Source organism: Acipenser ruthenus, chromosome 8, assembly GCF_902713425.1.
Source record: "Acipenser ruthenus chromosome 8, fAciRut3.2 maternal haplotype, whole genome shotgun sequence".
NCBI lineage: Eukaryota > Metazoa > Chordata > Actinopteri > Acipenseriformes > Acipenseridae > Acipenser > Acipenser ruthenus.
Window position 1 is genome coordinate 9,067,056 of NC_081196.1, and position 25,477 is coordinate 9,092,532.

Sequence of the window (25,477 nt, forward strand, 5' to 3'; positions counted from 1 at the left end):
GTTCCTGTTTGCCAGCACAGGACTGAAAAAGAAAACCATGCACCCTCCAAGATGAATGCTGTTTGCCGTCTTTGAAGACACCAGGGCATGGAATAGAAGTGGGTCTGTATCACACTTTTGTCCTGTTTATTGACATCCTTCAGTGTCTGCATATTGACAGGGGGCAGGCCTGCAAGAAGTTGCTTGTAAGGATGATCCCCTCAAGAGTGCAACCCTATGTCAGGTAAGTCTTGATCTTTATCCCTCCGAACCTTCAGAGCATAGCTGTTCAGCATCAGAAATCAAACCTGTTCTATAGCATTATCTCTCGGTAGCCCAGTATACCTACTGTATTTTAAACAAACAAGATGTGTGTTGGCAGTCCCAGTGGGAATCATTTTTACACTTTTGGATGAGGGATGGAATTAGTGCCATAAGAGGTGTATCTAATGAATCTCAAGTTAAGCTCCAAAAATGTAATTGCAATGGGAGTCTTCTTTCTCACATACCTAAATCCTTATTTCACACACCTTCAGCTGGTTTCACATCTCCCAATTAGCCCTAAACTTTAACTTTAACAATGTTAATTTAAGTACGGTGGATCACGGTGGAGCTAGCTTAGTGCTACTGGGGGTCTATGAAACCAGCCACGTATATCACACGTGTGATGTGGTTTTTCATGTACATTTTTTTAGATAGAAGGCAATGTTGTTAAATCAACTAATTACAATAGCCAGGTATGTGAGAAACAAAATCACAAATTACTTAATGTCCTCTCATTTAAACAAATGGAATGCTATTCTTGCTTGTCTCTCTGCATGTATTATTGACTACAGCTGGTACAAAATATTGCCACTAGGATTCTGACTGGCACAAAGAACACATCTGTGCCACCCTGGGATGTCTTTATTTCAAATATTACTGTATGTGTGTCAACCCAATACCTGAGATGCCCCATACTCTATCTAAACAGCAAAGACTCACATGTTCTTTATACCTTTCAATGGGTAATGGCTCCTCAAGCAATTTGATTGTATCGTTTGTATTTTCTCAGTGCCTTCGGTTGTCTTGGCATCTAGTCTTAAATAAATTGACGTTATTGCTATTATTTTTGAAATACTTAAAAACCAACATCTAGCAACAGACAAACTATGGAGGTTGAATCAAATAACCAAAACACAACAATGAAAAATGAAATACTACCAACACAGCCTACCTCAAGAAAAGTCTTTATGATCCTGTTGTTGAGTCACGCACTCCTGTCACGATTCCTCTTTCTCTTATTCTCGTTATCGCTTGGTGCCCATGGGCGCTACGTTCCTTTTGAGTTTGGTAACACATGAGCGACACAACACTCTTGTGAACGGTCTTTAATGGATAACAGAATTTGGCAGTAGGAAGTTATTTAAAATTAACTAAACATATAAAAACGGATGCATATAGCGATGCAAACATACATTAATGTCAGTGAATTGAAATGTTGTTCGTTTTATTTTGATGCATTCTACAAAAAAGCAAAACAGTACGTGTTTTCTGACGGCTCCACGTCCTTTTTATGTTGAGTAGTGAATACGGTACTGTGGAAGTGAAAACCCCTTGCAAGTCAGAGGGTAGATGGAAGCAAAGTGGAAACAAGTCTCCAGAAATACAGACACCTGTGGAAAGCCAAGGGTTAGTGTTCTGCTCGCGAATCATGATGTCACATGATCAAGGAGGATCCAGGAAGTTGCCAGAGCAGTTTGTGTATTGTGTCAGGCGAGTCGCTTGTACTCACGATAGAATTACTCTCATGCACATTCAGTTTAAAAAATATATATCATTTGGTGTATGTGAGATTAGGAATGCTCAACATTGCCTGGCGACCCTTAGAGAGCAGTACTTATTCGAATCACACAAAACGTGTTCTTTTTGACCGAAAAGGGGGACTGTTTGCCTAAGCAGTAGATTGTCTTGCATTGCTTAGTTACAGCAGAATATGCAACGTGATTAACTTGCTGATCTGCAGTCGCACAGGTAGGAAGATTTATATTTGATATATTTATTTGGGCATTATTTTAAATTCCTTTTAGAAGTTTTTTCTTTTTCTTTTTATAGGTCCGACAAAATACATTTTGATTTTGGGTGGATGCCAATTTGGTAGAGTTTTACCAACGAAGTTCATGATGTGCTGTATGTTCAGCTTCTATTCTGTTAAGATTTATTTTATTTTTTTCCAATAAACCGAAGAACATAAAGTAGAATTAACAAACACACGAACAGACCCATAATAATGCAGCCTAATATAAGGAAGGTCGGTTTTCACACCACATTAGATTTCCTGTTTACTCCTTTTTTAATTACTTCCTAACGAGTTTTCTCCACATGGACATTTTTTTCTTTTACTTTACGAAGACTGAGGTATACAATGTAGGCAAGTGTGTAATTTATGTAAATAAAATCGATATATATTATTGTAACATAACAGAAGCCAATTCATTTATTCATTGTTATAGGGTTCTACTTGGGCTACTGTATACAGCATTGCATACAGATTGGCAATTGACCTACTAAAACATTCATCATTCACTCAATAATAGCTTTTGTTGACTGGAGAGGAGACACATGTATTATTCAAAGTGGAAAGCTGGCAGTATTAATTCATCAGTTAAAATAGCTTAATTTTACATGTTGACCTGGTCATTAAACCAGGTCCTCATTCCAAAATCTGTATAGTGGTGTTGAACTTTTCAGCTCAGTTGGAGCCACATCAAAAGGCTTTAAAGCAGGATGATTCAAGAGAGTTGAATGGTAGCTGTTTGAAACTATGAACTGCTTTAAACGTGCATGCTACATGTGACAGTGACACAGAGTGGCCTACTGTACACAGTCTTTAACTTTTTTTCTGAAGTTCTTGTTGTGTAGTGTAGTGATGAGCAGCTGTATGTGCAGATGTGTTCTTCAGATCCGGGCGTTACTAACTGTCAGGATGAGGATGAAGTGAGTGGAGCAGCTCAGTGAGCATCTGATACAGGAGGTCCTGCCCTGCCCTGCCTGCAAAGGGGGCTGGCAGGTGCTTCATGGGTTTACCATGACCTCCCAAACACACAGCACTGCAAACCAGGGCTGGGCATGGAAACTGAAGAATATTCTTTAGAAAGGCTTTGCGTATTTAAAAGCAAGAAACGTGGTGCTTGTTTTGAGCCTCTTTAAAGAACTTAAAAACAACAGAACTCCTTGCAATCATACATGACACAGAGAAGACATGAACAGGGACTGTTATGCAGATGTGAGATATTATATATATAATGTGTATATATATATATATATATATATATATATATATATATATATATATATATATAATGTTTCTGTGTTGCAGGTGCTTTGGTATGTGTTGATTATAGAGTAAGCTCAATTGCAAGATTTCAGCATTTATTGGCTATATGCAACAACAGAAATGTACTGTTGTAGCCAGGTCTTTCAGGAGGATATATATCAAAATTAGCATTGCTGCTGTTGCTTGGTTGCCATCTAATTTTAACAACATCAGTGAAAGTAATTGCGGAGGGGAGGAAGCAGCTGGTGTGAAACTTGTGGCAGTGTTTTTAGGCACTGAGGCGCAAATCCAAGTCATTTTCACTTCGGCTTGAAAAACGTATGTGAGATTTTGACGAAACTGCAGGAATATCTGTTGACCAAAGCGTCATGAACAGAGAACACAAACAGCTGATTGATTCACATATTTAGTGCCTATTCCTGGTTATCTTGATTTTTGCTTGCAAATTTGTTGAAATCTTTCCTGGATATTAGAAGTAGATTGTTCCACATACTGCAGATCGAGGTCACTTTTTCAGAGTACGGACTTCTGACTGCCTGAACTATTGAAGGGTATTGAAGAATTGCTTGTCTGGTTTTCAAACAAGTCATGGTCATTTCTTTAGAGATACTGATGCATGTTATGGATGTAGTCCATGGTTCTAGTTTGGTTTGTAGCCATGGTCAGGTTGTGGGTGTGGGGGTATGCATGTTCCTAACATTATGTTACAGTTCACACATATTTAGCAGAGTGTGTATCATCCTTTTGAGACAGGTTCATTCAATTGGATTAAAAACTGTCCCACAGTAATGTTCACATAATACTAGAATACCATTCTTTTTTGGTAATAGTTGCTACAGTATTCTATAATCTATGTACTCCTATCAGGAATTAGATCTTTTTGGCTATATAATATATATATATATATATTTACACAATGTTAGTTTCATACAGAAACTACCAGCAGCATCAGAAGGCTACAACTCGGAGGTGAAAAACAAAAATGCAGAACATGTTTCTTCATGGTCGGATTTGGTACAATGGGCCCTATTTACTAAAATTTAAGGACTGTTTAAATACTTTTTAAAGGAGGATTCACTTAGAATAAAGAGTGTCTTTGAAAAAGAGAATAATGTTCTAACACTCTCTAAAGCAGTTGAAAATGGTTAAATTGACTGCAAAATTGATTGAATTTTTTTTTTTTTTTTTTAAAAGGAAGTCTGTAAAAAAAATAAAACAAAAAAACCCCCAACAACTTGTAAATATAGTAAAACCATATTTTGGGCGCTGTACAGTAGAAGTGGTTTGAGGATGCAGAGTGGGTAAAACACATGTACAGTTTGCTTATGTCACCAAATGTGTTTAAAAGATATTTCCTTTTCTAACAGTTGTTCTGGGCTGGCGAGTAGTTATTTTGAGTTAGGTCAAAGTGTCCTGGACAGGATTCAAACTGATTCTGACTCCGGTCAAAAATAACTTTATTCACCAGCTGTTCCAGCTCAACCACATTGAAGGTGCCTGTGTGTGCGGACAGGACTGTACTTCACACATGTGTTAAAATAGGTTATTCTACATCCTGTGAATTACATTGAAGGTGCCTGTGTGTGCGGACAGGACTGTACTTCACACATGTGTTAAAATAGGTTATTCTACATCCTGTGAATTACATTGAAGAAGCCGACACGCGGTTGCTGTTGGCTGGATTTTGGAAATGTGATTTTGATTTTATACCTGCGGTTGGTCACCTGTATGTCACAGGCATACCTCTAATCAAAATTTTGCGCAGGTTAGTATCGGCACACAAAGTGATACAATCCGGGCTGCTTAACTGGCTGCATTTCTTTGGTTGCGCTTGTTCTGCTGATCAAGCTACTTATGTTTAGATTAAGTTGCATTCTTTTATATCCGATTACATAAATACAGCGCTATTAACTAGCCTATCCATGATTGTAACATGAATCACGAGTTGATAATTTATTGCCAGACAGTATTTTGTTGTTGGCAAAACTCTGTTTCAAAACACACTACAATTACTGAATGAAACATTCGTGTAAATTAACATAAAATATAAAGCTTTGCTGTTTTAAGTGTCACTGAGTTTTAATTCCATGGTAGCAAGAGGGTAACGTGTCGGCTGTAGTTCTGCACATGTTCACAGGTGAGAGGTTTTTTTGTTTTTTTGCCAGTCAAATCAAAGGTATCAGATTACTTCCATTGTAAGAGACAGCAGAGCAATCTGGCCTTTTGAGAAAGGTCCTTTGTGGTGAGTGGTTTGGTGTTTGTTAAAGTGCGCTGAAAGTGCATTATGTGATTGAATTTAAAACCAGCAGAAGCTTTTTATGAAGTGCTGATCCGTATTGTGGGATGTTTCACTTCACCGATAAGCAAAAACATTTTGCTGTGTCCCAAGCTTTTGGGTTCCGATGTTCGGTTTTCGTGTTAACGCTGCATAACAGACAGTGTGAGCCGATAGGAATCTCCTTGAAAGATTGATTTTCAACATCTGAAATGTAATTCAGAGCCAGGTTGGGATCATCATCGTCTTTTAGAGTGCATTTTTATATCGATTGTCTGGTTTAATTTCATAACTACAGCTTCCTGCTGGCTAAATCGCTAAGAAATTAATGGTACTTTCACACAAAAGCCTGCCTCATATTTTGAACAACATAAGAATACAGTACTTTGATATTGCTTGAAGATTCTAGAAACACTCAACCCAAAACCATAAACAATATTAAAAAAAAAAATCAGGAGGTAGTTCTTTTGGGGTTGCCAACTGGGGACAGTTCCATGGAAATACAACTGTAAACAAAACGACAACAAAAAAACCTTTTGAAAAAGGTACTTGCTGTAGTAACAGCCTTGGAAGGAAGGTATTAGGATCTCCAGCACAGGAACTCCACTAAATAACCTATATCTAGGAAGGAGGTTATTGTAGGCAGCTATTAAGTCCTGTCCTAGTTACTGTCTGTCCACTGGGAGCAGTGATCCCATTTCAGGCTGTTTTTTACTTTTTAATTTTCCCTTCATCTTCCCATTTTATGTAAAATACAAAAAATAGTCATATTTCATAAACGCTTGGATATAAACGTCGATGTATCAGTTACAATTCCTATCGGCCCCCCTCCACCACCCCCACCCATTTTATACTTTCAGATATTCAGATATGTTCTACTTTTCAATGCATTAAAACAGAGCCTGGACAGTAGCTGCAGTCTATTTCAATGAGAAAACTCTTAATCTTAATACAGTCGCTAAAAGACTGGACTTCTTCCCTACAAGTCTTAATGAAGCATTCTCAGTCCAAGCTGAACCAACGCACAGCTTAACAGAGTAGTGGTGAAAAGTAGTTATGCAATAAATACCTTGGGGAGGGATTTGATTTAATTGGGAATAGTGCGGCTCAGCAATAACAGGTTTGAGGATGCACCTGAGCAACATAGCATCATGCAATGGAAACACTGCTGTATTGATTTCCTAGTGCCCAGTTGGATTACCTAGAAAACTGACACTGTTTTGCACCTGATGACAATAACCCTTGACAACCCACTGTTCATACGCAGACAGTCCCACAACCACATCCTAATATGGTTGTCCTTGAATTGTTATTATTTTGTATTATATATAATAAATTACTTAATGTTGTTATTTCTTAAACGGTTTGAGTTTTTTTGGCATGAGGAATTTAGCCCTGCTGTCCATGATTTCTACTTGTGATTGTTTTTGCTAACAAGGGCCATATTGTAGGAACTGATTAGCTAAGTTTGGTCACGCTGTGCTTGGGTATTTACTGTACAATAAGCTATTGTGAGTTCAGGGATATTCTTTTTGTGGGATATGTACAGTATGACATCGATTCTTAGTCACATATTACCAGATTGAAATCTCTTTGTGTTCTCTTGAAGGATTGTAAGAGCCATGGAGAGGGCGCAGATGAAGAGGAAAGCCTTGAAATTGCCGGAGACGGAGGAGTCTCTGTGCTGCTGTGAGTACCTGGACCGCAATGGAGAGAAGAACCACATAGCTGCCTGCTGCTGTAACTGCGAGGACCTGGACGAGACCTGTGACAGGTAACACATGGAGTGAGTGCGGAGGAGAGCACACGAGTCCTGTGACAGGTAACACATGGAGTGATGGAGTGAGCGTGGAGGAGAGCACACGAGTCCTGTGACAGGTAACACATGGAGTGAGTGCGGAGGAGAGCACACGAGTCCTGTGACAGGTAACACATGGAGTGAGCGTGGAGGAGAGCACATGAGTCCTGTGACAGGTAACACATGGAGTGAGCACGGAGGAGAGCACACGAGTCGTGTGACAGGTAACACATGAAGTGAGTGTGGAGGAGAGCACACGAGTCCTGTGACAGGTAACACATGGAGTGAGCGTGGAGGAGAGCACACGAGTCCTGTGACAGGTAACACATGGAGTGAGCGCGGAGGAGAGCACACGAGTCCTGTGACAGGTAACACATGGAGTGATGGAGTGAGCGTGGAGGAGAGCACACGAGTCCTGTGACAGGTAACACATGAAGTGAGTGTGGAGGAGAGCACAGAGTCCTGTGACAGGTAACACATGAAGTGAGCGTGGAGGAGAGCACACGAGTCCTGTGACAGTTAACACATGGAGTGAGCGTGGAGGAGAGCACAGAGTCCTGTGACAGATAACACATGGAGTGAGCGCGGAGGGCACTGCGTTCATGTACTGCAGGGCCGGGGGTCACATTCTGTTTACAATGGCAGATTCACATATTGGAGAACTGGGTGAGGAGGCCACAGCACATTCACATCGCTCTTCAGGGTTTAAAGACTTAAAAAAAATTTTTTTTAAAGAGTTAAAAAAAAAAAACAGCATTGTTGTAAACAAAATACATCGGTACAGTATTCTCTATGATACTGTTAAATATAAATACTTATATTTATTATTTTATTTTGTTCAACAGGTGGTGCAAATGCGAGCCTCTAAACCCTGACTCTTTGTCTCGCGTCGCAGAGACTCTGTCGGACCGTTTCCGATTGCCCTGGATCTCGGGAGCCCAGCGGGTTGACATCACAATCCTGCCTCCACTCGTGCTGCTTCCCATCTTCCTCCACATTGCTGCTCTGCACTTCCTGCTGGCCCTCGTCATCCTGACAGCCCTTCCAGTCTTTGTTCTGTGGTACTATTACGTTACTCACCGCAGGAAGGGTCACACTCTCTTCTTCCTAAGCCTGGCCCTTTTCTCGCTGGGCTACACATACTACCTGTTTCTCACTAAAATTGTCCCAATGGGGGATGTCAGCCTTCTTCAGTTGACTGTATTGACCAGCGGGTTAATTCTCACACTGCTGTGTCTGGCACAAGCCAAGAAAAACCCTGGCTACATCGAGAACAGCAAAGAGACTGGTTGTGATCACAGCACTGCGAAATATTACCATAAGCAGCCACAAAAAGACAGCAAAGTAGGTTCCAATGGTGTGCATCATGAGTCGGTCAGCAATGGCTTTCACCCATCGAAGGACAATGGGGGTTACACAAAACCACTGGTTGACAGTGAGAATGTTGAAAAGAACTGGTGCCGTGTGTGTAAGATTGTACGGCCTCCCCGTGCCGGACATTGCAGAATCTGTGTTGCATGTGTGCAGAGGCTGGACCATCACTGTGTTTGGTGGGTGCTGTGCTTTTAATAAAATAGTACCTTTTCTTTGTTCTTTATTTATTCCAGGTGGCACAGTTAGGAAGCACTTCCCCACTTCCCCACACCTGCAGTATATAGACTATGAAATACAAGGCAACTTTCAAGCAATGTTTTCAGGCAGCTTTTCAGGCAACCAACTGCTTGAAGAGGTCATTCTCCAGCAACTTTTCCCATGTTAAATGCACCAACATTGAAACCAGTTTTAAATCGAGAAGCTTGTTAAATATGTCGCACTAAAATACATTAAACAGTAAAATACAATACATACAGCAGTTGCCAGCAAAAAAAAAGGCTGCCTGAAAGTTTCAACTTGGATAAAGTTCTCTTTAAACCCAAGAAGTTTACAGAGAACCATTAGTAGAGCTACAGAAGGACCTGAACTGAGATTTCCAGTTATAGGTTGTTTTAACTTGTATTTACCAATATATGGTGCAGATAACTTTACCATCCAACTTCATTTTATATTTCTGTAGCTTGTAAGCCTGCATCACAGTAGTTCTTTAGTAATCTACCTTTGAGTTCAAATGATCCCATATATGCATAACAAGGGGATTATTCAGATTACCCAGGACTCTACTTGGGTTCTGTTGAGAATAGTTCATCACGTAGGGGTTTAAATGGAAGATGAGATGATCAGAATAGTATTGTATATCTCACTTTTTAGCAATATTTGAAACAAATAAATGACTCAAGTACATTTTTCAGTACAGTTCTGTTGCCCCAGTGGTCTAGCTAATTGAATGACTTGTGGTTTCTTCACACTGAACATCACTGAGTGGGCAGTCTAGTCTGGTACTTGAGGTGTTCATGTCTCTGCTGTTTTATGTTTGTTCTGTGTATTTCCTGGAACCAGGATTAACAGCTGCGTGGGGCAGGCTAATCACCGTGCATTCCTCCTCACCCTGCTCCTCTTCCTCCTCACGTCGACGTATGGGATCAGTCTGACCCTGGGCTCCGTCTGTCCAAGACAGAGTGTCTTCACCGCCCTCTTCTACTGCCCTGGAGTCTACGACCAGTACAGGTAACAGTGTGCATTTACTCTGTTTAGGCTAAAGATACTGCTAGTATTCTCAGATTTTACTTAGTGTTCTCAATTTCATGCCAAAAGTTTAGATCAAAGGGGTCCCGAGTGGCTCACCTGATAAGTGTAGCCACGTGGTGTGCTGGGTGAACTATACAGCGCAGGTTTAGGTCCTGGCTGTGTGAAGTCACCGGTCTTTGCTGGGGACTCCGAAGGGAACGTCACATTGGCTCTGCTGCTCCCGTGGCAAAACCGGCACGGGACTGTTTCTCCTCATAGCGCTACAGCGAACCCTGCTGGCCAGGCGCCCAGTGTGCTTCGAGCAGATACCAGCATGGCTGGCCTTTGTCCTCCAGAGGCCAGTAGCTCACTGACATCCACTCTTGAGTTCCTGGGTGTAAAAAAGGAAGATGGCTCAGTCATGGGATCGGAGGAGCACACTAAAATAATTGGGCACACTAAATTTATATTTAAAAAAAAAAAAAAAAAAAGTTGAGTAAAATAACATCCAGAATATGCATTTATAACCCAATAATTACTATTTTATCTTCACCTACTTTACACAGTCAAGTATACAGTATGTATATATGTTTGCTATTGCACTGCATTTGACAAAATAACAGGTCAATGCATTAACTAAAACCTTTGTCGCTTTGACTTGGTTTCCTACAGTTTTAATTCCGAATTTATGTTTGAGTGCTAAATGCAGTCAACGGTGCACACCTGGTTTGTGGCTGAAGATGTGGTGAAAATGCATATTTGTTTAAAGAGAGAAATTGAAATTGGTTTTTATATCACAGAGAAATTACAGCGTTTGGCCACTGGGTGGTGGTGCAGTGCACTAATTTATAATCCGAACACAAGCTACAGAATAACACTTAAAAGTGGCCATAGCTCATTTTGTAAATTTGACTTGCCATGCACTTCCATACACTATACTATGCAATTTTGAAAGTAATATTTTTTTTATAGCAGAGATGTAATTCATAAAAAAGAAATGCACTGCTTGATTGATGACATCATGTTTGTGTTGTGCTCAGCTCTGCGCTGTGCTTCACTTGCTGTTGGTACGGCTGCATCGTGACTGGTGCGCTGCTGCACTTGTTTATCGTCCAGCTGATCAATGTGAGCTATAATGTGACGGAGCGTGAAGCATGCATTGCCTTGCGGGAGAAGTCCGGGCGCAGCCAGCTGTGGGGGTTGATCGTTGACACGGGACACTTCAATCACGGCTTTCTCCTCAACTGGCGGGAGTTCCTGTCCATGAACACCTCCGTCTCGCTTCAGCATCATCTAGAGGACGTGGTGTAGCAACAAAAAAGAGAGTAATAATCCAGGGCTAAATATGGTTTGCTTACATAACACAGGAGATGTGTGATAGAATGCAGTAACCACTCATTTAAATGTTTTCACTCTCCTTGCATATGATGAAAACGTTTACTTCTCTCCAAAGAGCTGCTGTATTAGACAATATTCAGGTGACATTACAAATGAAAACTTACTGTTACAGTGTAAAAATACTTCATGTTGTTTGAGTGGCAGAACGTGATTAGTGATTCCAGTTGCTGTTTCCTAACATTTGGTTGATAGAAGTGTCATTTGCTCATTCAATCTGCATAGCCCGTCTGATTCTTCCAACATCCACATCTGGTATGGTGACATTAGGAAAAAGCTACCAGACAATATTTTTAAAGCCAAAACTTAATTCTGCATTAAGCCACACAAATCAAAGTCATAACTTAACTAGAATTAATAATATTAATAGAATTAATAACTCCAACACCACCGCAAGGTTAGACACACAAGCCGAAGGTTTATTTATTCTCTGTGTACCCCTGCAAAAAAGTGACTTTGAAAGATTTTTTTTTTTTTTAACCTTAAAACAGACGATGCACTAGTAATTGTAGCCATTTTTAGAATGAAGCATGATTTTTGAACTGTAAGATTAGTTCTGATTCGTGTACTGCTGTGTTTAACAGCTTTCTGTTACTGGTAATGACAAGGCAGTTCATTTATTGACTAGGTATTGAAATTCATACATTTCAGCATGTTATTGAAGCATGTCTTTCTAGTAGAATAAAATATTATGCACCATAGATTGCAAAACAGCACAGTGCTCATATAGCCGGCATTTTTAATTTTTGGAGTTAAAACAAATATTTTATTATATTTCTATGTATATAAGTATGTATCCGTTTTAAAATATACCTGTATATAAATAATATATATTTTAATATGTTTAATCAAGTGCAATATATTTAACTGTAACGTTTTAAATATATAAAGGGGTTTCCAGAAGTGGTTGGAGATTGCAAAGTCATAATAATAATAATAATAATAATAGTAATAATAATAGGTTTGGAAGTTAAATAACTTATGCACACATATACTTATTGTGATTTATTCATTCAGGCCAGTTCAAAAAGTATAATCACTGTGAGAACTTATGAGCTAATAAAAAAATAATACAGTGACACTACATAATTCAGCAAAAAAAACAGTAATTGGTGTGGCAGATCCACATTAGCCATGTTACTAAGTCTCAGGAATAAAGTAGTTTAACTGATAAATAAACTGGTGTTGACAAATGGTCCTGTTTTTTTTCTTTTTTTTTTTTTTAAACTGACTACTTTTTCCAAAATGTAAAATAAGATCTCATTATAAATACAGATTTACCAAGTGACACAAAAGCAGAGATTGATGGCAGTTTACTAGATTAGAAAGAATTTAGTTCCTCTACTGCTACACCCATATCCAGGCTGCAGGTTATGTCAGATGGCATTGTGGGTACAACACTGGTCTCGCGGGCACCATTTTGCCCACTGGTGTTGACTTCTTGTCATTTGCACTTTTTGTGTTTTTGTCTTTATTAATTTATTTTTAATAAATGTAAAGATTTGTCTTTGATGCTATGAAACAATTAAATATGAACTTTAAAATCAAAACAAGGGTGCTGTCAGTTTATTTTCAATAATAAAATCTTACATCTTTGTTGACTTATTTTTTTCTTAATGCCTATTAGAAATCGTCTTTGCCAGATACTGTAGCACGGAGCTCTGCCAACATAACCATCAAATGTTCATTAAGCATATTTCCAACACTCAACATTTCATTCTCAAATCGTTCCTTCACCTCATCGACTTATAATGAATGTCCTCCAACAAATCAGACCCCAAACGTTCACACTCCTCGGGTAAGCTGAGAAGTTTTTTTTTCACTTGACGCTGTGTCAAAATAAATTGTTTCCAACAATAGGGGGCTGCTGTTTTTAGCAACACCCTGGATTAGAAAGTGCTTGTGCTAAAATGTGGGTAAGATGTGCAATACATAAGATGCAACACAGACCCAATGTTCTGCCTGTCATTGTGATTCACAAAGTATAAACCTTACCTTCAACAGCTTGAATCTTTCACTCAAATGAACATACTGATTAAACAGTATGTCTTACTGGTATTCATTCAGCCTTTTCATGACATTTCTTACATTCAATTCTGTATTTCTAGGACATGATGTGAAATGCACAGAACCACTTAGAGAACCTGTTTTTATTCTGTAGGTTATACATAAAAGCACCTTTGGTTTTCCAAATCATGATCCATTGGGACAGTTCTAGGGAGAATGCAAATGAGGTCGTCCTAAAATACAGCTTTTACTGCTGATTTAGAAACATGTTTTAAAGCACATAGTGCCACATTTATCAAGGTTTTTACTCCAAATCAAACTGTTATTATTACAAGATAAATCAACAACTTAGGCACATGTGTGAGTCTTTAAATGAATACACAGAATAAGCATGATGACCTTTGTAAACATTCAAAAAAGGCCAATATGTGAATCCTACTCCATTATGCTCTCACATGAAGCTTCTATCCCAAGCACTCGTGAATCTAACAGTGAGTAAAATTCTCATAGAATATTCTTCAGCCAGAATTCTCTGTAATCAATGAATAGGTGTACTGTGCATTAGGAAGTAATGTGCTGATTTGCAACATTTTTGTTTTATTATTATTTGTAATTACAGTTTCTGATGTAACTATTATATTACTAGAAGGTGTGTTTTGATGGCACTCATAACACACAACTTATGAAGGGACACAATTCCAAACTTAGCCTAAACTGCAGCTGTCTTCACACAAATAGTGGACTGGACCCAGTTTACCTAGCTGGCTAAGGTAGCTCAGCAGAGACGCTTATAAATTGAAGGGGTTTCCGGGCTAAATCACAAAAAGCACAGCCTTGTGTATTCGTCTTAACCCTGACGTTCTAGGTGCTGAAGTCGGGGAGAATCTCAGACACTCTCTTGCGGAGCGTCTCCCTCCTCTCTTCCTTTTGTTTCTCTTCATTTATCATTTTGGGGAATCTTCGCCACGTCCGGAAGGTGGTCAGAACAATCCTCCTGGAAATACAAGCCAGAACATTAAAAGGGCTACTGTACAGCTATGGCCAAATGTTTTGCTTAATCCTACAGAGGGTCGCGGTGAGCCGGAGCCTAACCCGGCAGACATTGGGCACAAGGCGGGACTACACCCTGGACGGGACGCCAGTCCATCGCAGGGCAACTAAGGGGCAATTTAGAGAGGCCAATCCACCTAGCCAGCATGTCTTTGAACTGTGCCGCCCTTCATATATTTTTTTAAATTGAATTAGGTGATGCAAAACTTTTGGCCATAGCTATGCTTCGTCAATTCTATTGTCTTCACCCATTCCATAATCCTAGTGAATTCCAGATATGACGGGCATTAGTTCAATAATACGGCAAGATGGGGTTTATTAATGTTTCTGCTGATGAGGTGCATGCAGGTTCCTAATGATTAAGGATTGCCTTACATCCATAGCTAACATTTCAGTTCCAAAACTAATATCCAATATTATTAGGTTCCATGGTCTAGGTGCCTGATGTAGCTTCCATGTGGCTGGTCGTCTGGCATGAAAATATTTACCGGCGGGGTAATAAGTTGAAACCGCTTGCAAAGTCACCATCAGGTATATACTGTAGCACAGGTGGCTAGTGCCATCTGCTGTGCAGATTTCATCTCACGCCCTCATCATATTTTAGATGATGAAGGTGTCACTGCAAGTCAGTGCCCTGATAATTCCATAAAATAATTTTTTTGACCAAAAAAAAGTAACATGCCTTAATTTAATATTATGAAAACTCTTCTACGGATCTTTCAAGTTGTTGTAGAACCTGTCTGTAAAACAGGGCTCTACTTTGCTTGTTTTAACAGTGGAAGTATGGATATTTCTGCTCTTTAGATCACCGAGTACTTAATCATAAATAGCGACACTTGTTTTGTACAGCTGATTACAGTTCCTGCTCTATATTTTACACCAATCAGAGCCCACACTCAACATTCTTAACATGCCTCTGGTAAACCACACGGCTGCAATGTGCTTGTTATGGTATTCCTTTGAAAACTCAGCACTGGGATCAGCTTGTGAGGAATGTGAGCTCTGAGGGCAGCCCTGTCATCTAACCTTTATGTCCCAAATGGAAATAGCTGTGAAAAGTATTCCCAGGATTATAGATGAAGGACAGCCAACAAGGACAATGCCACTTCCACTTACAGTCCCTGCAGTTCGGAACCAAGCACTGCAACACTGGCCTTTACAGACTATTACTTTAATATTAATTAACCCATGAGTAAAACACATAGGGTTAACATGCTGTTTGAGCAGGTGGCTTGTCAAGTGACTTTCTGTGCTAAAAAGACAACCTCCTTTTCTGGTAATTTGTGATTACTGTGCCTATTTGCAATACAAATCGCCATATCAACAGTCTAAAGATAGCAAGAATCATTTAAAACCTGAACATGTTAAGCACCTATGAGTACCGTTAAATAAAAAGTATCATTAACCTCTGATTGTGTTCACCAGCAATCTTCTGCTTGTCCCACATTGCAATCTTCTCCTCTGTGATGTGATTGAGTAAAGCCAGGAACGTCTTCTTCACTAAAGAAGCTCTGTAGAACCGGCCAGCTTTCTCTTCTAATATCGAAGTGTAATTCTTGCACTAGAAATACAAGGTAATCAAAACAGGAAACTGATGATGGATATTTGAAATGAAAACTGATTTCAAGATTTCTTTTTGTATTCGACAAAATAATACAGGTCTGCTGTGCTTTTTTCAGTCGCACAATTCCGATGGGCCTCCACAACTTTAACGCTGTGTTCACACAAAATGTTTTGCGTGGTCCACTCCAGTAAAGTGTTATCCAGTACCCAGTGAATCATACTGTATTCACACAATTGAATTAGCATTCATGCCTGTGTTGCAATACATCCTTTACTCTGTGCCAGACAAAAAAAGAGGTTATTTTCTTCAACATCTTCCCATGTTTTTCCCTCATAGTGGGTAAGCTGTCAGATCATTGTACTGTTAACCTGGGGGGTCTCTGGGCAAGTCAATCTAGTAAGACGTCCTCTCTACGACTGTGTAAGGGGTCAATTCACTTGCACAAGGGATCAAAAGAGTAACAGTATTACAAGGATAAGTATATGTTTGTTTTTAGAACAACAGTAAATGTCTGAATTTGAAAGAACATTCTGTCTCCAAATGATACCAGGTGAGAAAAAGGAGCGACTCTCTCAGCAAAGCTGTTAGGATTTTTATTTATATGCCTGGTTGTTGCATTCCAGTACCCCTTTTTCCTGCGCCTAAGCATTCCTGAGTGTAAATCTAAAAGCAGTACCTGCCTGTAGGAAGTATTTCCAGATGAGTGGTAATGGTGTTAATTTACCTTTAACCAGTTGCTAAGGCACCTCCTGAGCAGGATGTGGTGGTAGAGCTCTGCAGCACTGGCTGTCTTCTCAGCGAGGGAGTCATTTGCAATCTGCTGCCAGGAAAGAAGACACCTTCTGAGGAGTGAGGAGCCATGATGACCTTCAGCCAACTGATGAGACCCAACAAAAGGGGAAAAAAAGCAAGTGATCAAGAAACGTCTCAGATAAATAAAACACAAAACAAACCATGCACTATATTTGGACATGTGTACGACATGTTTACTGCCGGCTTTACCTGCGTGTTGTGCTTGGCGTGTTCCAGAAGCTGTTTCCATGGTTTCAGGCCTCGTTTTTTCAGCAGGAATTTCTGATAGTGCTCGTCTGCTTTCGTCTGCAGCTGCTGTCGTCTCTCCAAACTCTTCTGTTTCTTCAGCTCTTTCTACAAAGAAAAAGAGCTGAATTTTACTGAACACTTCTCAGCTCTGAAGGCACATTGAGATTCTTAAAGCTTTTTTACTCCAAATCATCACAAGCATGTTACCAAACCAGAAATAAACATCTACATTTAATTGATGGGCTTGTATGTACTTGAGTTGTTTAACGGTTTGTAATTGTAATGGTTTGCTCTTTCAAAAATGTGCTAGTAATGAGTTGGAGTAAAAAGCTTTATGAATCTTCAGTTTGATAAGTAAGCACATTGAAAGGCTGCTCACAATCAAATACTACAGCAGTGGGTTTACCAACATTTTCAACATCAGTAGGGACAGTGTAAAACGGTCTTGATGGAAAACTGGACCTAATAGAGGAACGTCATTGGTCTCCATACAGAAAGGGGCAGACAGTCTTAATGGCAAGCTTGTCGAGATGATGATTAACATTATTTGCAGATAATACATTCAAAACTTGGTATTGCAAATAGTAAGTATGAATCTAGCAGTCAGCAGACAGCATCTACAAACTGAAAATATAACCCATTACAATTTTTTTTTTTTAAATCCTAAGAACCCTAAGCAGCATTTCTCTTTTCTATTCCATAGCTGCTTTTAGACCGTCCACTCTAATGGAGGCACATCATGTGATTAGACATGTTTCCCAGTTGTACCTGTCTCTGCAGTCTCTTCTCCTCGCGCTTCTTCTCCAGCAGGGCTTGTTTCTCAGCCTCCTCTTTCCTCTGCCTCTCCTCCTCTGCAGCTTGCAGCTCAGCCTTAACAAACAACAAGGTGTGTGTCAGTAAGGGTCTGTACATATCCCTCACTAGGGAGGATAGAACATTACGGGTCTCGGGATCATGAAGAAGTAGGCCACCATGACCTCCATGCGCACAGCAAGAAGATATGAGGGGGTGGATTTTAACACTTTGTACAACCAAAGTATACATTTGTGGTTCAAGGTTAAATTCAACTCTTACAAGTTACAAAATGAAAAAATAACATCCTAGCTGAACTTAAAATGCTGTAAAATATATACTTGGTGTGCTTCTAGCTTTTCTTGTAACCTTTAATACCTTTTGGTAATAAATTAGTAATTTACACTTTGAAAATATACTGAGACTCAGATAGCAGCTACAAAGTTACAGAAGTAAAGGAAAGGCATACAAACAGCTATTAAAACATAAACTACTGCATCTAGACATGTAAATCAGCACTGCAGTAGAGGAACACTGTGGTGTTCACGGCCTCAGGAAAACATTGCCTTATGGAAGAACACCCTTCATATTTTCAACACACCCTACCTGAACCCTAAACAAACTGTGGACACTCACCAACTTCTCTTCCTCCCGTTTTCTCTTCATCTCTTCAATTTCTCTTCTCCTTTCTGCTCTCTGCTTTGCACGCTCTTCCATAGCTGGGGATGGACAGGGTTTTTAGTAATTTGTGGGCCATAAGATGAGGCAAGCATCCCCATCTTTTTCTGAAACGAATTAACCCATTGTAAATGTAGAAAATAGTGTGAGATTGTTTTTCCATTGAGAAAAAGGGAGCAAACTTTACACTTGCTTGAAAATCAGGCCCATGATTATTTGTGTCCTAGTAACTATTGCCAAACCTTACACTCAAAAAACACAATCACACCGATCTCTGACAAACACATCCCTACAGTACGGTGACACAGACAATGCCTATAAGACTTTGAATTCCTAAGTGCAAACATGCAGTTTTTGCCACTTAAGAAGCCTAAGTACGCCAAAAACAAACCACCAGAGCTCTAGAGAAAATGTGGCACTAATACAAAGTTATTATCCAGAAAATACCATTCCCTTGAGGGCCACAAGAAGCACACTGCACTGTGTAGCAATTACTTGACCTTTAACAGTTGGGTGAGGAGAAGCTGTGTGACTAGGTGTTCCTTTAATACTAGACACGTTGCTCTTAGCTTCCTCTGGGAGACTGTGCCCAAGCGTCTGCAATGGAGCAGGTGCACTGAAAGACATTAAAACAGTTGTTTAGCAATCAGTGTATTTCAACAGTACATGTGGTTTTGCATGATTGACTTAACAGTTTTTATTTGTGTCAGCCATTAAAGTCCTAACATATTGTAATTATCGATTTCAGAATTTCTAATGGCCTGAACAAATACAATTCACTTACCAAGCAGTGCATTATTACATTTAGAGTAATACCATGTACCCAACGATTGAGCATGTTAATATTAGAAAAAAAAAATGTTTACATTGAAATATTGAATACATTAATTGTTCATTTCAGTGCATGTACCAGTTATGTCTTGTTTCCATCATGACTTACACTGAAACTGTTGAATTATGGTGCTCTCATTTTTCTACATACCTTGACTCCTCTACTGTTTTTATGCTTGACTGATGGCCTCCACTTGCTTTGGTAGGTATGCTCAGTGCATGTTTCTGTGCTGGGTTGGACAGGGCCTTGGTCATAGCTGTGGCGCGCTCAGCCTCCTGCTTGAGCGTCAACAGCCGCTGGTTCTCCTGCAGTTCCAGAATCACCCCTTTCTGTTCTAGAAGCTGCTTCTTCTGCTCCTCTATCATGTGCCGCTGAAAGTCGTAGCGGTTCTGGAAATTGCTGCCATGCAAATCCACCCTTTTCTTTGGACCGGTGCTGGGAACTGATGTTTCCAAATCGGTAGCCTGCTCCGTGATTCTGCTGAGGTCCTCTGCGTTCAAGGTAGCATGCTTTTTGGTTACCTGCCACGCATGCTTAGGCTTCGACTTTGTGGAGGAAGAGGCTGAATCAGGGTTCTTTAACGTCAGAACCTGTGCTTAAAATGGAAGAGGAATGAGCAACAGCAAAATGGGTCAGTACATCCTATTTAACATGTCAATCCATATCCATTTTCATTTCCATACAATACAACCCCAAATTAATAAAACAATGAGACAGTCTAACATCTTGATTTTTTACTTGTTGTTATACGTTAGGCCCAGGTTTATTTTATTTTAATTGTACTTGCACCATGATGCTTTTAGAATGATATTAAACAATATATTGATAGGCCATTTAGAAGAGGGTAGACAGGTTTCTAGTCACATGCTAGTTGATCTCAGTTCTTGGAAGCAGACATAAAGGCCCATAACTCACTGCTTTCTGTGTTGAGGAATCATTTTGGGCATGCCGTGCTGTAGCCCTGTCGTCACATGATCTTTCAGTCCAGAGTTTTCCTGTGGAAGCCGCGTCCAGCAAGGCAGCCATTTTCCTCTTGGTCTCCTCCTTCTTCACACCCAGGTCGCGTTTCTCTCTCTCTGCTTTGCACCACAGCTGCCACTCCGTCAGGTACTGCCGCAGAACTCGACGCCGGTCACTCTCGGTAGCCAGCTGCCTCTTTCTACAAAAAATATGTTTAGCAAAGAATATTATTTTAATTACATTTTTATTGTATTTTTTTCTCATACAAAAAAAACCCCACAATGCTCCTTTTTTACTGTACAATACATAAAACACAGTGATTCCCCTTTATACTTGTCTCACATGTAAATATTGCTGCCAATGAATAATCTACAATTTTACAAGAGGAGAAGATTTCCCTAAACACACTGAAGTAAAAGCGAAACTACTGTATATGTGAACATTGACTACAAACATAATGCTTGTTCTAAACATTTCTGGGAATTGCTGGGGTGTGTTTTTCCTGTCTGGTCCAGGCAGTAAAAGGTTTACTCGCTGTCCCTCACCTGTTGTCGTCCCGCAGCTGGGCCTCAATTTGCTGGGCCTCTCGCTCTGCTCTTCTGGTCCACATGTACGCCTGCCAGGCCCGGAATGCCCGCAGCTGACTCCTCCAATCAGACAGTGCCCCTGCCTTGCCCATCTTCATTCTGCGCTCCAGGACCAGGGTGTACCAGCCTGAGAAGTGCTTCTGCACACACTGCACACACAACACCAATTCATATCCAGGGCAGGGGTCAATTCCTGTTTTTCAATTCCAATTCCATTTCCAATTCCTTCGAAGGAACTGGAATTGATATTTTAGACATAACTGTTGTGATTGTTCAACACAACATGTTGAAACTGACACCCTGAGATCCTTCAAGAAGCTGCTTGATGAGATTCTGGGATCAATAAGGTTCTAACAACCAAACTTTTTTATGTTCTTATGTTCTTAACTGCTTTAATTTGAAGCCCATCAATATGACTAACAGTGACTTCAATTTAAGTAATTTGTTACCACTGCGAGGAGCTCATTTGAACAGAATCCAGCTAATTGCAATTTTGATCAATGATGTGTTAGAATTGATTAAAAAGGAATGGGAATTGAAAAACAGGAATTGACCCCAACCCTGCTCATATCGTTATTAAAAACAGAACAGTAAACATCTGAAGGGTAATGAAACATTTAAATGTGCCTTTCATAGCCCCTTTATCAATCAGATTTTTTAGCCATTTACCCTTAAAATGCAATATTTCATGAAAACAAAACAATGTTCAGCCTTTTGGGCCTTCAAACATGGTGTTCGGGTGCTGTTTTATAGTTTGTCACAGGTTTATTTGCTGGTATTTGTGTTTTCAAATTCCTCACCCTCAAGTTGTGGATTTGAACCCGGGCCTCGGCCTGCAGCTTGCGCAGTCTCTCTGCCTTGAGCTGCTCCGTCTGTATCTGGAGATGCACAGCTGTCACATCTGTCTGGGGCTGAGGCTGAGCAGCTCTCTCCAGGGCTTGCCTCCTCTCCAATCTCTCCCGCTCCCTGGGAAACAAGGAATGAAAGATTACTGTGTCAGTCAAGCAATACCCAAGTAACTACAGCAGTTGGGAATACAGTAGTTACAGCAATCTCCGGAATAGTCACATCGGTGTAGTTTTCTGTGCACATGTGTCAAACCACGTAAATATCCCTAAACTGCAGAAGTGTCTGTTGTATCTTGTTAGGTTAATACATCTGTTCTAATTGAATTAATATGCCATTCCATTCACAAAGCAAATACGATTTTGGTCTGTTCCTAAAATAAATCATGTCCACAGAAAAACACACACAAACAAAAATTAAGAAATATTCAGACACACCGATATATAACCATCAAAGTGCCTATACGGGCTATTAGAAAGCGAACAGCAGATTAAACAATCTCACACAGGACCCTGTTTGAGTAAGCATATGCTTGGAAACATTTTGGGGGGAAAGCTGCCTTTATCCTCAAACTGCATTAACATCGTACATGTGTCTGGCCTGGTCTGTGATGCTCTTTTTGTCAGCCATCTCCTTGCGCAGTCGCACCACCTCTCTCTGGATCTCCTCCTCTTGCCTGCGAGCCTCCAGCAGCCTCCTGCGCTCCTCCTCCTGAAGCAGGCGCTGCGCCTCGGCCTGAACCTCTCTCTTCAGAGCCTTCTCCCTCCGCAGCCGTTCCAGCTCAGCCTGCCGCCTCGCACGGTTCTCCTTTACCTACACAGAAACAACCCTACAGCAGTTACATGTGAGTTGCTTTAAGTAGCCAGCAGCAAGAATTATCAGAGATGTGCCTGTGGGTGACTAGTTGGTGTGTACGGCTCTGGAGTATTTTCAGTGATTAAAAAAAGGCCCCTCCCACCTGCTGGTGCCGCAGCTCCATGGTCAGACGGGGGTCTTTTCTTCGCTTTGTCTCTTTGTCTTTATCCATTCTGAGGTCTTCCAGTATCCCAGAATCCACCACTTCCTTCTCCATGAGCTCCTGCAGAAATCTGTGAGCTGTGGAGCTCTCCACTTCCTGTTCTAGATGGCTGTAGAGGTCTGTAACACACCAAATTCAGAACAAAACAAAACACATTTTAGGTGTCACTTTGTGAGGTCATCTACACCAACCTGCATATATCTAATATGTCTTATATTGGCTTTACTTAATCTGGTAAGGCCACTGTTGGCTCTAGTAAATATAGACCAAAAAAAATACTGTATCAAGTTTGGTCTTTACCATCAAACTTGTTGTATCTTAGAAAAGGTGGCGTTTGTGGTTTGCTGGGGGCAGGCTCGGGAGTTGTTCTGTCCACCAACCCATCTTCTTCATCAATCTCAAGCTCCAGACGGAGCTTAGAGTTCATCCAGTCATGCAGCAGTTCCTGAGCTGAAAACACACAGGCTTTCAGTGGGACTGCTTATTTTATTCCCCCCACAATTTAACTTGTACTGAGACCTTTTGGGGCTTTCCAGTTTGTCTTAATGGTCGTTTCACTTGCAGGTTCACAAACTTCACAAAAATGTGAACAAAGGAAAACAAAGGTCTAGCCATAATGTTGTTTTTGGTCTGATATTTTACAGGAAACACCTACAGGGCTTGATATATCATGAGGGTCATACAACCTTGGATCAACATTAGGCACTCTCAAGCTGCTTATATTTTGGCTTACTGTGTGTAGCAGAATGGTACCACTATTGGGGCTTATAAAAGATAAAGAATACTGTACAGTACCTTCTGTATAGGCATCATCGTGATCCTGTAATTGATCAATGCTTTCAAGTGCCACTGCATGCCCCCTCGCCTTTCCATTTACAGTGGGCTTTTTGATTGAAAACACTTCTGAGACAGCAAATTCTGAGGCTTGCTCAACCCTCTGAACAACAAAAAAAAAAGGCTTTGTCAAATGCAGATCGTTACATTGCCCTGTTTTAAAACCCGCTTTATAGAACGATTCTTTAATTATTAGAGTAGTATTATATGATTATCAATGTTGGGATTCTGATTGTTTTTATATCTTACTGTCCTTGTTGAATCTTAGTGTATTCAGCTTGAAAAAAATGCCAAAAATGCATACATATGGTAAATAAGTAGATAAATACGTAGGCATCTCTGAAACATTTGAAGAGTGAAAAGGCATACACTTCAAAATATCAACTAAAATGTGTAACATGCATTTATCACACAATTCTGTGATCGTGAAGATGTAAGTCTACACACATTCACATCTTGTATTTTTCCTATATCACATCATCGAGCTTTAAGTGCCTATATTAAATAATAAAACTAAATGTAAGTACAGTGTAGCAACAGTGTAGTTAATGCACCTGTATTTTGAAGTGCATCCTCGTTTTTCATTAAATGTGTTTTATTCATAAAATACTACACTGGCACACTTTTCTTTTGAAAGGTTTTTTCAAGTGGTTGTACAACATGCTATAATTATAAATAAATATCAAAAATAGCTCACACATGCGCCTCAACTCGGATCAAAACATACATTTCACGAGAACACCCTTGTAGTGTTATTTTCAGGTATGCAGTAAAAAGTGGTACGCAGCGCATAGTGCTTGATTGTTTCTAGTTTAAGTTTGCAAAAACATAATGTATAATTAATGCTAAATATACCTCTGCTTGGCAATAGGAAAACACCCATCAGCTCGCAATTGATTGCACCTGTACTAAAATCTGACAAAGTACCACTTTCAATGTGACAGCGTTTTCAAGTTTTGGTACACCTACCACTTTCTAACACTACACTCTGAGTCTTACCTTAATCCAGTGACCAATGTCCTCATTGTTTAATTGAGGCTGAAAATAATGAGATGTTAAAAGTCAGTTTGTAATTTTCATGAATGGGAAAATAAAATAATAAAGAAAAAACATAAAATAATGCATACAGTATATTTTTTGTTTTTAACAAATACACAGTCGGATGTGATGGACTTTGCTTTATGTGAACTGCAACTGGACAAATGTGTCAACATTGATTTTCTATATTGTGCAAATCGAGAAACTGATCCACATAGAACTTGCAAAGGTTCAGTTGAGTTAAACAAACAAACAAACAATAAATAAATAAATACCTTTTGACTTTCTTTTTTATTTTTAGTGAACCTCTTCCAACGAAATAGGTCGGGTTTAGTTCCAGAGTGAGTCATTTTTTTATTCTTCTACGAGTATTTACAAACTATTATTACTTCCATAACATAATAATTTGCATTTGTAAAGTGTCGGAACATAAAAACCGTTTATGTACTGTATAAAAGAAAATTTAAAAAAATCGATAACATAACTGAAACGGAAAAGAAAATAAGTAGTTACAGTCTCAAGCATGAAGCCGTAGTTGTAAACTTTGTCAGGTGGGGTGTTGGGTATTGAAGTACAGTACTTTTGGGAATGCCGTTCAATGTAAGAAATGTAAAATTAAAAAAAACTACAACTCCCAGACACGATTGCACACAAACAAAGATCAGTTGGGTAACTATAGCAACGGGCTGTGTACTAAATATTTGAGTCACCAGAAGTTGTGTACAACCACTGTTTTTTAATACGATTACAGCTGTACCCGTTAATACAATGTATACCATTTTATCAAAAAAGTATATTATGCAGTGTTTGTGCAGTTAAAGAAATGCTACTGTCTCTTTAAAACAAGCAACTAGACACACTTTTCA

At 39.7% G+C, this 25,477-nt stretch overlaps 2 protein-coding genes across 5 annotated transcripts; one reads left to right on the plus strand and one right to left on the minus strand.

Moving 5' to 3' along the window:
* Positions 1-12,917, plus strand: LOC117405809 (palmitoyltransferase ZDHHC23-B). 4 transcript variants are annotated; one of them, XM_034009182.3, is made up of 5 exons: positions 1-223; positions 7,180-7,344; positions 8,214-8,918; positions 9,802-9,969; positions 11,010-12,917. In XM_034009182.3, exons 1-5 carry the CDS (start codon positions 192-194, stop codon positions 11,278-11,280), a joined length of 1,341 nt encoding a protein of 446 aa, XP_033865073.2. In that variant the 5' UTR covers positions 1-191; the 3' UTR covers positions 11,281-12,917. The 4 variants fall into 4 exon arrangements, with proteins under 4 accessions (XP_033865073.2, XP_058884397.1, XP_058884396.1 ...); XM_059028414.1 differs by lacking the exon at positions 1-223 and adding an exon at positions 1,411-1,650 and having other exon boundaries at positions 11,086-11,194; XM_059028413.1 differs by lacking the exon at positions 1-223 and adding an exon at positions 1,412-1,650.
* On the minus strand, positions 12,539-25,168 carry LOC117405808 (coiled-coil domain-containing protein 191). The gene is made up of 17 exons (XM_059028410.1): positions 24,887-25,168; positions 24,573-24,611; positions 23,535-23,676; positions 23,040-23,189; positions 22,680-22,858; positions 22,311-22,534; positions 21,676-21,841; positions 20,834-21,024; positions 20,244-20,487; positions 19,479-19,918; positions 18,997-19,112; positions 18,455-18,537; positions 17,795-17,896; positions 16,988-17,131; positions 16,710-16,862; positions 15,828-15,982; positions 12,539-14,365 (listed from the first exon to the last, which is right to left on the minus strand). Exons 1-17 carry the CDS (start codon positions 24,959-24,961, stop codon positions 14,233-14,235), a joined length of 2,736 nt encoding a protein of 911 aa, XP_058884393.1. The 5' UTR covers positions 24,962-25,168; the 3' UTR covers positions 12,539-14,232.
* Between the last annotated feature and the right edge of the window lie 309 nt (positions 25,169-25,477).

Bases quoted from the DNA above. Each gene is read 5' to 3' on its own strand.
- LOC117405808 (XM_059028410.1), bottom strand. From the start codon at position 24,961: ATGACTCACTCTGGAACTAAACCCGACCTATTTCGTTGGAAGAGGTTC. The intron at 21,842-22,310 runs GTACGATGTTAA...CTTGTTTCCCAG, and splicing joins ACAGACCAGGCCAGACACAT to GGAGCGGGAGAGATTGGAGA. The intron at 19,113-19,478 runs GTATGTAGAAAA...AATGTCTTTCAG, and splicing joins AAAACAGTAGAGGAGTCAAG to TGCACCTGCTCCATTGCAGA.
- LOC117405809 (XM_059028413.1), top strand. From the start codon at position 1,535: ATGTTGAGTAGTGAATACGGTACTGTGGAAGTGAAAACCCCTTGCAAG. The intron at 7,345-8,213 runs GTAACACATGGA...TTTGTTCAACAG, and splicing joins CTGGACGAGACCTGTGACAG to GTGGTGCAAATGCGAGCCTC. The intron at 8,919-9,801 runs GTGGGTGCTGTG...TCCTGGAACCAG, and splicing joins CTGGACCATCACTGTGTTTG to GATTAACAGCTGCGTGGGGC.